Source organism: Eschrichtius robustus, chromosome 10, assembly GCF_028021215.1.
Source record: "Eschrichtius robustus isolate mEscRob2 chromosome 10, mEscRob2.pri, whole genome shotgun sequence".
In the NCBI taxonomy this organism is placed as follows: Eukaryota; Metazoa; Chordata; class Mammalia; order Artiodactyla; family Eschrichtiidae; genus Eschrichtius; species Eschrichtius robustus.
Genome location: NC_090833.1, coordinates 33949569 through 33965168, shown reverse-complemented (window position 1 = coordinate 33965168; position 15600 = coordinate 33949569). Strand labels below are relative to the sequence as shown.

The 15600-nt window shown below is 46.6% G+C and overlaps 1 protein-coding gene and 1 long non-coding RNA gene across 2 annotated transcripts in view; one reads left to right on the top strand and one right to left on the bottom strand.

Annotated features, from left to right (window-relative positions):
* Positions 1-9066, top strand: part of NANS (N-acetylneuraminate synthase) — a 31697-nt gene extending 22631 nt beyond the window's left edge. Inside the window, exons 3-6 of the mRNA XM_068552659.1 lie at positions 3089-3188; positions 3997-4151; positions 6787-7053; positions 8836-9066. Coding sequence (XP_068408760.1) covers positions 3089-3188; positions 3997-4151; positions 6787-7053; positions 8836-9045 — 732 coding nt within the window. The 3' untranslated portion in view covers positions 9046-9066. The remainder of the gene's footprint in view (positions 1-3088; positions 3189-3996; positions 4152-6786; positions 7054-8835) is intronic.
* On the bottom strand, positions 8422-11400 carry LOC137770170 (uncharacterized). Its single transcript, XR_011075134.1, has 2 exons — positions 10224-11400; positions 8422-8977 (listed from the first exon to the last, which is right to left on the bottom strand). It is a non-coding gene; the product is annotated as an uncharacterized lncRNA (long non-coding RNA).
* Positions 11401-15600: the final 4200 nt, after the last annotated feature.

Here is a 15600-nt window from a genome sequence, read left to right as displayed (position 1 = left end):
TTACCCCTTAGATCAGCAGGCCCCCAAATTTCTCATGGGACATGATGTGGAAAGGGGGTTCTGTGGGCACACATTGTGGGAAGGGGGTTCCTCATTAATTCATTAATTTAGAATCAAAGCCTTTTCCCCAAATAAATAAGGATTCTGAGTAGAAGAAGTGTGGGAAACACTGTAAAATAGCTAGACGAGTGTATGTACTGGGACCCTCTAAGGGAGAGTCTGGCAATGCAGCATTTTACCCAAACCAGTTTGCTGGTGGGACCCTTTTTTGTGTGTTTAACCCAGTTGGATGCCCAGGGAGGGTCATACTCAGTTGAGTTCCTTTCAGACAGACTCAGAAAGCCTTTGTGATGTGTGGGGTGGGAGGGAGGAGAAGTTGTGAGACTGCCTGGCTGCATTGTACCCCTAGATGGAAGGAGGACAGACAGCAGCGTGGGCAGGGCTGGAGGAAGCCAGGGAGTCCACAGAGAGAAGGCAGCCACTGGCGCTGACCTAGCCTGAGGGGCCCTGGGCACAGTAATATTGCCACAGGATGGAAGGCTAGCATCTTCCAGATTACTACTGAAGTTGGCACCGTTTGCACAGATTAATCCAAAATGGCAGTTTTCTTTTTCTTTTTTTTAATGCTTAAAGAATGCTTTCTCTACTTTATTTTTAAAATTTTATTAATTTTTGGCTGCGTTGGGTCTTTGTTGCTGCGCTCAGGCTTTCTCTAGTTGCAGCAAGCGGGGGCTACTCTTTGCTGAGGTGTGTGGGCTTCTTATTGTGGTGGTTTTTCTTGTTGCGGAGCATGGGCTCTAGGTGCGTGGGCTTCAGTAGTTGTGGCATGCGAGCTCAGTAGTTGTGGCTCGCGGGCTCTAGAGCGCAGGCTCAGTAGTTGTGGCGCCTGGGCTTAGTTGCTCCGTGGCATGTGGGATCTTCCTGGACCAAGGATTGACAAAATGGCAGTTTTCTAAATGGCCACTAGATGGGGCTGGCTCCCCAGGAGGGCTGCAAAACGAGATGCACCTTTCTCCTCTGGCAGGAATTTCCCCTTTTCCTCACTTGAAAATTGTAGAGCTCCATGCAGATTTTACAATCAGTGTAGGTAAGCTTTTTAAAAAATTTTTATTGGAGTATAGTTGCTTTACAATATTGCATTAGTTTATACTGTACCGCAAAGTGAATCAGCTGTACATATACATATATCCCCTCTTTTTTGGATTTCCTTCTCATTTAGGTCACCACAGAGCACTGAGTAGAGTTCCCTGGGCTATACAGTAGCGTAGGTAAGCTTTTGCAAAGTGTTTTTTTTGCATTTGGCCCCTCCTTGCCCCTACGCGCTCTGCACCTCTCCTGAGTGGGCTCATCCATCTCTTTATGCCCTTGGGGACTTTTTCATCATGAGCCGTGCTCTCACAAATAGAGCATTTTTACAGACGAAAACTTAGCATAGCATTTTCCCTCTTAAAATAGAAAACACTCTTCATCTGCCAGATAGAGTGAGAAGGGTGGGAACGTTAGACTTTGTTCAAGAAATATATTAAAAACAAATGGTTTTCAGTTCCATCTTAGGGCTGGTTAACAGTATGAGAGATACGTACACAGGAGAGAGTGACATAGAAAACTGTGGAAGGGAAGAGAGAGACGAGGAAGACATAAAGCTGAGGGGGGAAGGCAGTGGTGGCTTAGCACCTTGGAGGGGAATGGCGCCTGGGCCATCCTGAGAGGTGTCTCTTAGGCCAAGGGGGTTGCCTTCTGCCTTTGAACTGTTCACTGGCTGGTTGGTCACTCTGTATGAACCACCAGCAGCTCTAACCCCTACATTATTAGAGGATTAACATATGAGGAAAGTGATTCTCTGAGTGAGACCAGTGATTGGAGTAGCTCATCACCTGCTGGGAAGATGGACGGAAGCTCAGGCAGTAGTGGGTTGATTTAAAGAACCTGCTAGCAGAATTACCTTCTCATATTGTTCCTTACCACACCCGAGCCCTTTGGATTTTCATGCTGGTAACCTTGCTACTTGCTACTCAGAGTATGATTCACGGAGTAGTAACAGCAGTGTTACCCAGGAACTTACAAGAAATGCAGGCTCTCAGGCCCCACTCTAGACCAACAGAATCAGAATTTGCATTTCATTTGGGCAAGATCCACGGCAGGTTCGTGTGCCCGTAATAAAGCGTGAGAAGCACTGACCTAGCTAATCAAGTCTTCCAAACTTACTTCTGAGACTCAGCCAGCATTTTAAGATAGATGGAACTTAGATATTGGGAAACGTTCCAAGACATTGATTCGCCCTACTTCTGATTTTCAACTTCAATTAAAAAAAAATAGTAATGAAAACAGTAATAGTAATGTGAAATAGTAATTTTACAGCAAATTGAGATTTTACTCTTAAAACTTGTGGTCCACTGATTCCTTCAGCAAGCATTTGCTGACATTTGCCAATTTCCTGAGTGTTATTGATGAATCCCAGATAAGGATGGTGAAGGGCCCTAGAGAGGTAGCCTCAAACAGTGATGTTGTGTCCAAAAAAGTGACTGAGGTTCGTTTTTTCTGTGGGCAGCATAGTTTGAGGTCTGAAAGGGCTTGGGTTTGATGGGCCCTGCCAGCTGTGGATCAGTGTGTCAGGGCTAGGCCATCAAACACTCCATTTTTTCTATTTTTGGCAAGGATTGAAATGGCCTCTTTTCCCGGCTGTTGGGTCCTGAGGAAAGGATAAGGCCTTTGAGGGACATTCACTTGCTCAGTGCCTGCTTTTCTGGGTCAAGATTAGGTCATGACCCTTTTTCGTTTGTTTACTGGGGCTCCAGGCCCCTGGGGAAGGAAGGTCTGGCCAGGGTTCCGATTCTTTTCCAGTTTCTCATATCCAGTGTGTACCAGCACGCAATGTTTGTTGGACAAATGGATGGGTGGATATGAATGACATAATGTTTGAATTTGAATGACATGACTGATAACAAATCTGTGTCTGCTTTCAAGTTGTTGAGAGAGTCCCTCTTGCTGGGCAAGAGGGGTTTTTCTCTTCATATGTGGCTCCTCGCCTGTCCTGAGGACAGTGATTTTGAACAATCGTGAAAAGGAGCTCCCTCTTGGATTTTTGTAGATGGCAGTTGAGTTTCTGCATGAACTGAACGTTCCATTTTTCAAAGTTGGATCTGGGGACACTAACAACTTCCCTTATCTGGAAAAGACAGCCAAAAAAGGTGAGTGTTTAATTTTTGTCATACAATCTGAGTCCAGACCTTCATATTTTTACCCCACTAGTAATAACCCACTAAAGGAGTCTCCTGAAGACAGATTTTCCAGTCAGCATATACTCCCACTTTTTCATGTGCTGACTTGAAAGAAATGAAAACTAAGACAGTTTCTTTAAGAATTTTTAAATTAAAATTATTTTTAATTTCTAAGAAAATATTTATATAAAATTAAGGATACGACAGTATGTGTAAAACTTCTTAGAGGAAGCTCTGACTTTGAGAAGTATTCTGTAGGTATAATATCCAACCTCCACACATCACAGTTTGTAAAGTGGTTTTACAACATGAGTGATCTCACTTGATCCTCATGACAATCCTGGGACTGAAGCAGGTCATATGATGATGATGCTTTCTACTTACTTCACTGACGAGGCATCTGAGACCACACAGCTAGGACGCTGGCCGCCCCGGGCCTCACACTCTTGAGTCTGGGGCAGTGCTCACCCTACCACACTGTGCAACCTCTTAATCCAATGAGATGCTCATCTTTCTCTAAAGAGTGTGAAATTCCTCTTAATTGGGTTCACTTTGCTGAACAATAATGTTATGGGGGTGAGGGGAGTCTACGTTTCCCGTGGTTGAGGACAGGAACCCACCAGGCTCACCTCTGTTCCCCCACTGTGGCTGGCACAGTGCTTAAGAGATGTTTGTGGGGTTCAGTAGAGTGATGAAACCAACAGCAGGGGTGTGCCTAAGGGAGAGTCAGAACCCCTAAAAAAGAAAGTGATGATGGTGTTGGTGTTGGGTCCCCCAGGCCGCCCAATGGTCATCTCCAGTGGGATGCAGTCCATGGACACCATGAAGCAAGTCTATCAGATTGTGAAGCCCCTCAACCCCAACTTCTGCTTCCTCCAGTGCACCAGTGCGTACCCGCTCCAGCCCGAGGACGTCAACCTGCGCGTCATCTCGGTGAGCCCGAGGGAGGGCCCTTGTCTGATTGGGCCGTTTGCTGTGGGGAAGATGCAGCCCAAATTCTAACCAGTCTTGACATGCTTCGTGATTCGAACATCCTTTGACAATCTTGCTGTTGCAGAATCAAATTAGAATCAACTATGCAGTTAAGGAGTCAGATACATTCTAAAGATTACAAATTACGTTTTCTTAAAACCAACCTTAATTTCTCTCATTATAAAATTTAAGGGGGAGTCTTCATAATTGTCCATATACATTTTCTTTACCTGTGTGTATTGGCCATCAGCGGTCCCTCTTCTGTGAATCGCTGGCTTTCTTAGTGAGTTGTGGGTTTGTTTTTGTAAAATATACATATGATTTACCATCTTAACCATTTTTTGGTGTCCAGTTCAGTGGCATTAAGTGCTTTCACATTGTTGTGCTACCATCGCCACCATCCATCTCCAGGACTTTTTCATCATCTCAGAGTCAAACTCTATACCCATTAAATACTAACTGCCCATTTCCCCCTCCCCGAGCCCCTGGCAGCCATCATTCTGTTTTGTCTCTATGAATTTGACTACTCTAGGTATCTCAAATAAATGGAATCATACAGTACTTGTCCTTCTGTGTCTGTCTGCTTTCACTTAGCATAATGTCTTCAGGGTTCATCCATGTTGTAGCATCTGTTAGCATTTCATTCCTTTTTAAGGCTGAATAATATTCCATTGTATGTATGTACCACATTTTGTTTATCCAGTCATCCGTTGATGGACATTTGGCATGGTTCCACATTTTGGCTATTGTGAATAATGCTGATATGAACACTGGTGTACAAATACACCGTTTTTCTCCATATTGACAAACAAAATACCCATTTTGTTTTTCAGTGGGGGAGGGGGAAATGGGCAGTTAGTGTTAATGAGTATAGAGTTTGACTCTGAGATGATGAAAAAGTCCTGGAGATGGATGGTGGTGATGGTAGCACAACAAAACCATTTTGGGATGGTTCCACATTTTGGCTATTGTGAATAATGCAGATATGAACACTGGTGTACAGAAATCCGTTTTTCTTCATATTGAGTTGTAGGAGACCTTCTTGAAACTTCTGGCTTTTCCTGCTCTCTGTTATTTACCAGCTCTCTGATTCTGAGTATCCTTGAGGGTCAGAGTTGTTACAGTGACAGCCTTGAGAGAGCTTTCTCTCTCCCAGCATTTTGTCTGTTCCACTTCAGTCGGTTTACAGGTGACGAGGTCCAGTCCTTACTTGCCTGAGATCTCACAGCAGCCTGGTGGCAAAGCTGGACTAGAATTCTTTGTCTCTTATTGTCTCGGGCCATCTCTATCAATTCCTCCTGGTAGCTCCCGAAACACAATTAATTGGAAATATATAGGTGTGTAATTATCGTACAAAAAACATTATAGTAAGAGTAGTGGAATTCTAAATATATACACACACATAATCCTGATACTGCAATTAACCAGTTTTCCTTTTATATTTTTCTTTCATTACCGTGTATGACATTCTGGGGTTTTTTTTCCCCCCATGATTATATAAGCTCTTATTTTTCTATAGAGTCTTCATATTTAACTTAAAAAAAATATTAACCTTTTTTGAAATGACACTACTCTCTTTTTAACTAAAGTTTCTGTCCCTCCCAGTTCTGCAGTCTTTTCTCCATTTCTAGCTCATCTCTAAATCATGTTATTTTTTAAATTTAAACATGGTTTAAAAAAAAACTCAGCCCTGAAATATATAACATAGAAAGTGAACATCCTCTGTAATCCCATCCCACAGAGATTACCATAATTAACAATTTAGTGTGTCTGACGCCAAATATTTTCCTCAGTTTTCTTCCTTTGTGAAGTGTGGTCCCCATATCCCTTCCATCCCCACCCGAGGTATGCTCACATCCTCTCTCTTTAGAGCAGGGCACCGTCAGAGTTAAATTGCCAGCCCACCCACCAGGCCCAGCCTACCCCCGTCACAGCAGGGTGAGTCCTCTGACCTAGCAACCTGCACTTCTTTGTCCATCACACACCCTTAAGCCTGGTTTTCAAGGCCTTTGCCACTCAGCCATCCTTATCTTCTATTAATACCCATCTGGGTCTTTCTGCTGAACTTAAGCTTTCTGGTCACCCTCACTGACAAGGCTCACTCCACTTAGAATGTCTTTCATCACATCCAGTGAATTATAGATAACCAATTAATTAATTATTTAGCATTCCCACCAAAGGATTGTTTTGAGATTGGGCTGTATGTATTATTGATGGTGATATTTGTGCATATAGCATACTTGCTTTCAGCAGCTCAGGCTAATTAAATGTGACAGATGCTTTTTGAATGGGTTTAGGCATTCGGTTATAGTTCTGTTATTATTCTTCGTGGTTTGCGCAGTGTGAAACATTCCTCAGATGTGTTCCTGATAACAGCAGCCATTATTTTTGAGCATTTACAGTGTGCTGAGTGCCCTCCACATGTTCGTAGCAGCTCCCACCATGTACTGCTATCCCTGGGAAGGAAAGACTCAGAGAGCCTTGGAGGCTTCCTGGAGCTTACTGGGCCTCAAACTCAGATCTGCCTGACTCTGGAATGTATGCGGAAAGTACCACACTATTTAACTTTTCTGTCCTCCCTTTTTCTATTTTAAAGGAATATCAGAAGCTCTTTCCTGACATTCCCATAGGGTATTCTGGGCATGAAACAGGTATAGTGATATCTGTGGCCGCAGTGGCTCTGGGGGCCAAGGTCTTGGAGCGTCACATAACTTTGGACAAGACCTGGAAGGGGAGTGACCACTCGGCCTCGCTGGAGCCTGGAGAGCTGGCCGAGCTGGTGCGGTCTGTGCGCCTCGTGGAGAGGGCCCTGGGCTCCCCGACCAAGCAGCTGCTGCCCTGTGAGATGGCCTGCAATGAGAAGGTGGGTTCTTCTGTCCTGCTGGGCGCCACTGTTGAGAGGGGCCGCATGCGCTTACCTGAGAGGTAGTTGGTACCAGCCCTACCTGAGCCCAGGCCAGTGGAATGATGCAGGGATGTCGCTCGGAGCCTATGAGTTTTTTTGGGGTTCATATTAGCAGTGGGAGGAACTTGTTATTTAAGGAACTTTAGCTGTTTCTCTGGTTCCCTGGCATCATATTACAGTTTTCCATTAAGTCTCTGAAGCCTCTGGCCCCAGCGCTTTAGACCCCGGGTAAAGGGGGGTGGTATCTGGGGCCTCGTGAGGCACGCGGGTAGGTCAAGTGTGGGGTCCCGTGGAGTAGGTAATCCTTGAGGGACATCCAGGCAGAGGGGTCCCGTGAGGCAGTGGGAGGAGGTTCTGTGATATGTCAAGGCGTCCCTAAGCGTGGGAGGCACTGGATGGATGGGGGTGGGCTTGTCACGGGGTTGGTGGGGGATGACGCAAACGTTCCCTCAGGAGCAGTTTGAGCTGTGCAGCGTTAACCTTCAGACAGAGGGGACGGGGAGGCCCACGAACCCTGCCTGGCACACTGACTATCTGGGCTTCCCGGAAGCCATGGCCTATACCTGGCTCGGCCTCTGAGTCTAGAGCCAGGCGTCCCGGGGCCGCCAGGGAAGCAGACACTCCTCAAACGCTGCGGGCTGTCTGGGCTGAAACAAAGATCTAACACCAGGCACGCTAGAGGAGTGCTGTCTTTTATCCCAGTGGGGCCTACTTGCTGCCCTCAAATTAAAGATGCATATACACCAGGAAATTAAAATAACAGTAAAAAGAAACAAACTACCTTATACAAGAAAAGGGGAGAGAATTGGCCCAGAAACTGGAATGAGAGTTATAGCAGTTGAGCACCTAATTTGGTTCTGAGCCTCCTGGCTCCCTGGGCAAACAGTGAGGTACCAGAGGATGAAGAATCTGATAATCATCCGCCAACAGACCTTTTGTCCTGGCATAAATTCCAGAATTGATTCCTTGGCCCTTACCTGGAAGATGCAGAGTATTAGACTAGATACTTTTTGTTGAAAAGCATCTATGGACAAGACCTAGAAACACTGGTCATGAGCTTCAGGTCTCCTTCGTTCCCCTCACCTGCCCAGCCTATCTGCCTCTTCCTAAGAGGCCCCCTTCCATACTCAGCGTCTGTGCGCCCTCTGTATTGCTATTGTACTGAGCAAGGAGGACACAAGGTTTGTGTCCCTCGAGCAGTGGGCCAGGAGTCAGGAACCCCAGGTTCTCATCTTGGCTCCTCGCAACCTTGGCCAGCTTACCCGCCCTCCGTGGACCTCCATTTCCCCATGTTTAAAATGTGATACTGAACTGGACGACGACAAAAGCAATCATAATTTTTATTTACTGAGAGCAGTCTATGTTCCAGGTAGGTTACATACATTATTATCACTAATCCTTGTAGTCATCTGACAGAGTAGAGACACTGTTATTTCCCATTTTACAGAGAAACTCAGCCACAGCTTGTACCCAGCTGCCTGGGATTCGGATCTGGCTCTCTTTGGCTACATAACCTGAGTCCTTTATTATAAAGGCCCCTCCTCTGAATCTCTGAGTCCACCCCACACTGGCCGAGTCCCTGCTGTGTGTGAGATAATGTTCTAGGCACCGAAGGGGGAAAACAGAGTCCCTGCTATCCAAGTACCTTGTGCGAGAAAACTGATCAGGGACCTTGGGGATAAAGCAACGTGCGCTAATTATTTCTGTGAGGCTGGCACTGAGTCTTAATTTTATCCACAGCTGGGCAAGTCTGTGGTGGCCAAAGTGAAAATTCCGGAAGGCACCATTCTAACATTGGACATGCTCACTGTGAAGGTGGGTGAGCCCAAAGGCTACCCTCCTGAAGACATCTTCAATCTGGTGGGCAAGAAGGTCCTGGTCACTGTGGAAGAAGACGACACCGTCATGGAGGAATCGGTAGAAAATCATGGCAAAAAAATCAAGTCTTAAAATAAAGTGCCATTCTCTGAATTCTGGATTGCCTTGCTGGTGCCGTCAGGTGCATTTGGGTGAGGTGGGGCAGGAGTGGTGGTCTCCGGGGATCTGGCTTTCATCCACTCCCCACCCAGACAGCAGACATTTAGGGGCCAGGCACTGGGTCAAGCCCGTTGGAGGGATACAGAGAGCAAATATGGGCGGCCTCTGCCTCGGGCTGGCTGGCCCAGAAGGGGCGGTGGGCTCAGAAGCATCTCATCACTGCCCAGTGGCAGTGAGGGTGCAGAGGATTGAGTGCTGGCTGTATGGGCCCTCTCCTTTCAGCCTTCCTTCTTCCTGCCTGCAAAGCCAACCCTAATGACCCCAAGTCTCTCTTCCTTCCATCTCTCTCTCCTTAACCCCTGCCCGCCCTGGGGTTGAGTCTAGTTAGCTGTATAGCCATCACTAGGCATTAGAGAAGGGGTTGGCCAAAGTGTTTTGCAGGCACAGGATGCCAAAGCACTCATAGCTCTGAGCAAAGAGAGGGAAATGGCATTTATTCCTTCTTTAAACAAATATGGAGGGCCTACTATGTGCCAGGCCCTGCTTTGAGGCCTGAGGATACAGCAGTGAATCCCTTCCTCATGGGACTTCCGTTCAGATGGGGACAGATGCTCCATAAACCAGGAGCACAGTAAAGTCAACCACAGTACGTCAGAAGGTGACACGTGCAGTGGGGCACGTGAGGGAGCTGGGGAGTGTGGGGCTTGGTGTATATGCAGCTTGTGGTGACTCGTAAGTATGCTGGCGATGCTGAAATCAGCCCTTCCACGATCCGTCGTGAAATTACAAACCCAGCTAACAAAGGATCCTCACTGTTGGACTTCCTTGAACTGCAGCATGAACCCTTCACAGAGATTCCATATCATATTCCTCTTTGTTCTTTTGAGCCAATACTGAGATTAAGGATTATTTTCAAATGTACTTTCAAATTCTTAATCTTTGTTCATATTTATTTGACCTGGTTACTTTAATTCCTCTTGATTCAAAGTGTATCTTGGAGTTTCTTTTTGAATGCGTAAATTGCCCTTTGAAGTTTCTTTACTTGTGAGGATAGGGCCTCCCTCTCCTGGGGATCCCAAAACAGTTTCTGGAAGGAGACTCGCATTTATATGTGAGGGTGGGGTGGGGTGGGAATCCGGGGTCATACTCACGAGAATCCATAAAATTGGCGTGCTAGGAGCTGGAGTGTGACAGCATCCATTTCTGGCTGCTGTTTACTCCCTTTCACTTCTCCCTATCAACAGTCATGAGCAGACAATCAAAATTTCTGATTCCATAGTCTTTTTTTTTTTTCTACGAGAGCAGAGATGACATTAAATATCTGAGACCTCCTAACAAGAAGAGACTTAGTATGGTAGTAGACGGATGTGTTCCAGGGCCTGGGAAGAGGAGGTGGGTCTGAAAGGAAAGGAGGGAAGAGCCTAGCCGGGGCTCTGGCTGAGAATGTATGGCAGGCGGTTTCTAGCAGGGAACCCATCAGTTGCTTCCAGGTCCTGTCAGACTGGAATGTGAGAAGGGCCCAGGCTGCTCTGTAGACCTCAGCTGGATTCCCCCAGAGGGCAGAAGCCAGTGAGGCTCACACCTGGAAGAGCCACTGAGGGCACAGGGCCTAACTCTGCCTTTTGGGTAGAGGACTGGGTAATGTGTTGGAGAGAACTGTGAAGAAGGGCCATCGTCTAGAACCCGCTTCCCATCAGTGCACATAGAGAAAATCATAGCCTGTGAATGACGTGTGTAGGTAAAGTATGGGGCTGCCTGCAGCCAGGAGCAGCTGGCCACCTCATGCTGTGCCAGGCCCTGAGAGCAGGAGGATGGATCTCTGGGCACAGCTCTGGCCTATTCGTACGTCCCTGAGCACCTGCCAGGAAGGAGATCCAGTGCTGGGCCCACAGTGAGGCTGCAGACGGTCCCTGTCGGAGAATTCACAGCCTATTGGGTGCAGGTACCTCCACAAATAGTGCCCTGCATGTATGAATTGCTGAAATGTTTTCCAAGAGTCATGAGAGCTATGGGAGTGGGGATGGAAGAGGAGGCGTTGGCCAGGGAAGCTCTCCTGGAGGAGGTGGCACTTTAGTTCAGCCGTGCATGTTGAGAAGTGACTGAGGGAGGAATTGTGGGATCTGGGGCATGGGAAGTACCCTGGATGTCCAGGTGAAAGTTGGGCAGGGAATGGCCACATGGAGAGGAAGGAAGGGATTTGGAAGGTTGTCAGGAAGGAAGCAAGGGCTTAAAAGCCTGCTGACTTTGGACTGTGTTCAATAGGCAATGGGAAGCCATGGAAGGCTTCAGAGCAGGACACGGCGGACGCAACCTTGGGCCCCCCCCACCTTATGCTTACCGTCCCACCTCGTATGCAGCTTGGCTTCTTGGGCAGCCTGTCCTCTCCTCATGGTATGGACTCCTGCCCACCATGCCCTGGGTGCGCTGGGCCACCTCTGTGTGCCCTCTGCTAGGCTGTGTCTCCACCAGGCTATCATCACTGTCCCCTTCTCCCTGGCAAAGACGAACTGCAGAAACAGAAGATATCATGCAGTAGACAAGAAAGGGTCCCTGAAATCTCTAAAAATTAGTAAGTGACCACAAATGGCTTCAATGTTGATCAAAAGTTGCCCAAAGTTACATAATATTATCTTGGATAGGAACAGCTGGGAGGCAGAATTTGTTGCCACATAAGTAAGAAGTTCTAACAGGAATTACCTTCAGAAATAGTGAACTCCCCCCATTACTAGAGATATTCCATCAAGGACCAGCTGACTAGAGCAAGAAAGTTGTGGAGGGGGTGGGAAATGAGCAAGGCCCCGTCCAGGCCTGGGTGCCGTGTACTTGAAGCAACACAAACTTCCAATGAAGAACACGGTTAAAAGGGACGGTATTCATATTTTATTAAAACCACATCTGCAAGCAATTTGCTCTTATCAATAAGGAAATTTCTATAAATTCAAGTCTGAAAGAGAATAAGTGATCAGTACCATTACAGACATGGACCCCAAGGAAGCTCAGTCCTATGCTGAATATTCACGGAGGCTCCTGCTACTGCCAGATGGCAGCTAGGAGTATCGGCTGTCTCAGCACCGTGTCAGGCACAACAGGAACTCCACTGGGGATGCTGATAGGTCCTGGCATGGTACAGTACTGTACAGTTTTTAAGGCAAGTTCATATCCTCTGGGCTCATTTGAGCCTCACAGCACTTGCAGGTAGGGTCATCAACCCCATTTTACAGATGATGCCCCAAGGAGTACAGTGACTAGCTTGAGGTCACAATTGATTGTGGACCAAAACTGCAGTTTTTGTCCTTTATAGTCCAGCTCTGACTCTGCTACATGAATCCCAAACTCTCAAATCTCCCTCTGGGTGTAAGACCTCATCTCAGAGCCCATGGAAGGTAATCCAAAGGTAGACTTAAGTCCCACAGAGTAACCGGGCAAAAGCAAAGCATCACAGGCCTAATAAGAGAGGGGCCATCTCCAAAGAAGATATACAGATTGCCAACAAACACATGAAAGAATGTTCAACATCATTAATCATCAGAGAAATGCAAATCAAAACTACAATGAGATATCATCTCACACCGGTCAGAATGGCCATCATCAAAAAATCTAGAAACAATAAATGCTGGAGAGGGTGTGGAGAAAAGGGAACACTCTTGCACTGTTGGTGGGAATGCAAATTGATACAGCCATTATGGAGAACAGTATGGAGGTTCCTTAAAAAACTAAAAATAGAATTACCATACGACCCAGCAATCCCACTACTGGGCATATACCCTGAGAAAACCATAATTCAAAGAGTCATGTACCAAAATGTTCACTGCAGCTCTATTTACAATAGCCAGGACATGGAAGCAACCTAAGCGTCCATCAACAGATGAATGGATAAAGAAGATGTGGCACATATATACAATGGAATATTACTCAGCCATAAAAAGAAACGAAATTGAGTTATTTGTAGTGAGGTGGATGGACCTAGAGTCTGTCATACAGAGTGAAGTAAGTCAGAAAGAGGAAAACAAATACCGTATGCTAACACATATATATGGAATCTAAGAAAAAAAAAAAAGTCATGAAGAACCTAGGGGTAAGACGGGAATAAAGACAGACCTACTAGAGAATGGACTTGAGAATATGGGGAGGGGGAAGGGTAAGCTGGGACAAAGTGAGAGAGTGGCATGGACATATATACACTACCAAACGTAAAAGAGATAGCTAGTGGGAAGCAGCCGCATAGCACAGGGAGATCAGCTCTGCCTTGTGACCACCTAGGGGGGTGGGATAGGGAGGGTCGAGGGAGGGAGACGAAAGAGGGAAGAGATATGGGAACATATGTATATGTATAACTGATTCACTTTGTTATAAAGCAGAAACTAACACACCACTGTAAAGCAATTATACTCCAATAAAGATGTTAAAAAAAAAAGAGAGGGGCCAGAGCGAGTAGGCACTGGCTAGAGACCGGCTGCATTCACCTGGACATGGTGGATGAGTACAGACCCCAGTTCCACCATTAGCTGTGTGACCTTGGGCAAGTTACTCATTCTGTGTCTCAATTTTGCCATGTGTACAATTGGGATAACTTTCTACTTCCTAGGGGTGATGTAAGGATCAGAGTTAATAGCTGTAAAGCATTAGAACAGTACCTGACAAAATAGCAAGTATTTTTACTTGGACCCTGCGGCCGTGGGTCTGGGAATAAATCTTGGTTTGCAGGGATGAACAGAGATATGGGGTCAAGTGCATGCATCTTCCTCTGTCAGGAATGCCCTCCGCCTGTCAGAATTCAGCTCTGGGCCATCCCCAGTAGAATTAATTTCCCTCTTCTCAGCATTCCTGGAGCATAGTGCTGAAGACATCTATCCAAGCTAGAGTTTTAAATGATTTGGTTAGGACTAAAGCCACTTTTGAGGTTCCTTCTGCCTTGTATTCTACTTACATTACATTGCCCCATATGAAAGTACCGTTTTTAGGTTAAAAAAAACTATTGGAAATTGGCAGTTTTATATGGTTCAAACCAATTAACGCACTGAGAGTCTGTTTAAACCCTGAAGGAGATTCAGCTTTGCGTTTTCCTCACCCTACCACTGCCTTCCTGCCAAGCACCTAAGAAGATACTTTTACATAGTACCACTTCAAAACCATATAAGGAATTTGACAGACAGGATGCTGAACCTTCAGAACTGAGGCACAGACCCTGGAAAGAGGCCTTTCCCTCCCTACTAGAGGGGCTGATCTCCCTTGGAGGAGGCCCTGCTGATTTGGCTTTCTCTATTTCCGTCATTACCTTCTGGAAAGCAGGGGCTCTCTGGGTTTCCCTGGCAACATTTTGGATCTGAGGAGCATAGGGATGCCTGAGCTGCCCAAACCCCACTCATAGTTAGTTCCTCTCCTTTTGATTCCAAGACGGTTGGGAAAACTGCCTGTGGTTGCTTAGCAACAGTCACCTGCTGATTTCTTCCCAACATCCCCTAAGAAATGAATAAGCAGTAAAATCTTCCAGGTTGAAAGCTGGGCCTGAAGGGCTGGGCCAGGGGGCAAGTGAGACACATGCTTGAGGGCTGGGAGGTGGCCGAGCCCTTAATCACCGTGGGTGACTTTAGGCAACTTTCTTTCAGGACCTTATTCTCCTCAAATGTACAATGGGGTCAGGCTGAGTGATCTGTGAGACCCTCCCAGCTCAGCTGTTCTGATTCAATAGCAGCCAGCTAGTGGTCATTCACTCGCTGCCTTGGAGGGAAGGAACTTTCTGAACTTTTCAGGGTGGGTAAGGTGTAGGACATGGCTGCCCTTAGGAATCTTCCAATCTAATTGGAAAGACAGGTCCCAGACTGTGGATCTGATAGGGAGAGATTCTTGTAGCTTGGGGAGACTTCCTGGGGGCAGTTAAGCCTGGGGAAAACAGACAGGCAAAAAGAAGGGGCTTTCCTGTATAAATGTGTTTATATGGGAAATGGCAAAGGCAAGGGTATAGAGGTGGAACTATGTGACACAGTTCTGATTGGAGGGTCTCTGAAAAGAGCAGTAGGAGCTAGATGAGGATATGTAGTTTGGGGCAGACTAGGAAAGCCTTGACTGCTAAGGTAAAGTGCTCCCACCCCCCCCCCATAGTCCTTGGGAACCTTTTGATAGTTCTAAGAGGTTAAGTGAGATTTCACGCAGATTACTCTAGCTGTAGGGTGGAGGATGAGCATGGGAAAGGGTTCAGGCCAGGAGGTGTTAAGAAGCTCTTGCAGCTGCTCTTAAGGGAGTGACATGGACAAGCTGAAGGAGAGTGGAGAGGAGGAAGCAGATCCAAGGGACATTAAGGGACAGAAGAGTCTTAGCGACTCTTATTCATTCACATATTTACCGCGCGCCTACTATGTGCCAGGCGGTTCTGAGTGCTGTATGAGGGAGAATGTTCTGAGGCTGAGGATCATGTATTCTGACATGGTGAGAATGCTTAGGGCTCACCTGTGGGTGTGTCCTTTCAGGAACCTGGACTAAAAGCAGTGTAGTAGAAGGGCCCTGGTGGCGGTGGGGAGTTCGCATGAGAGA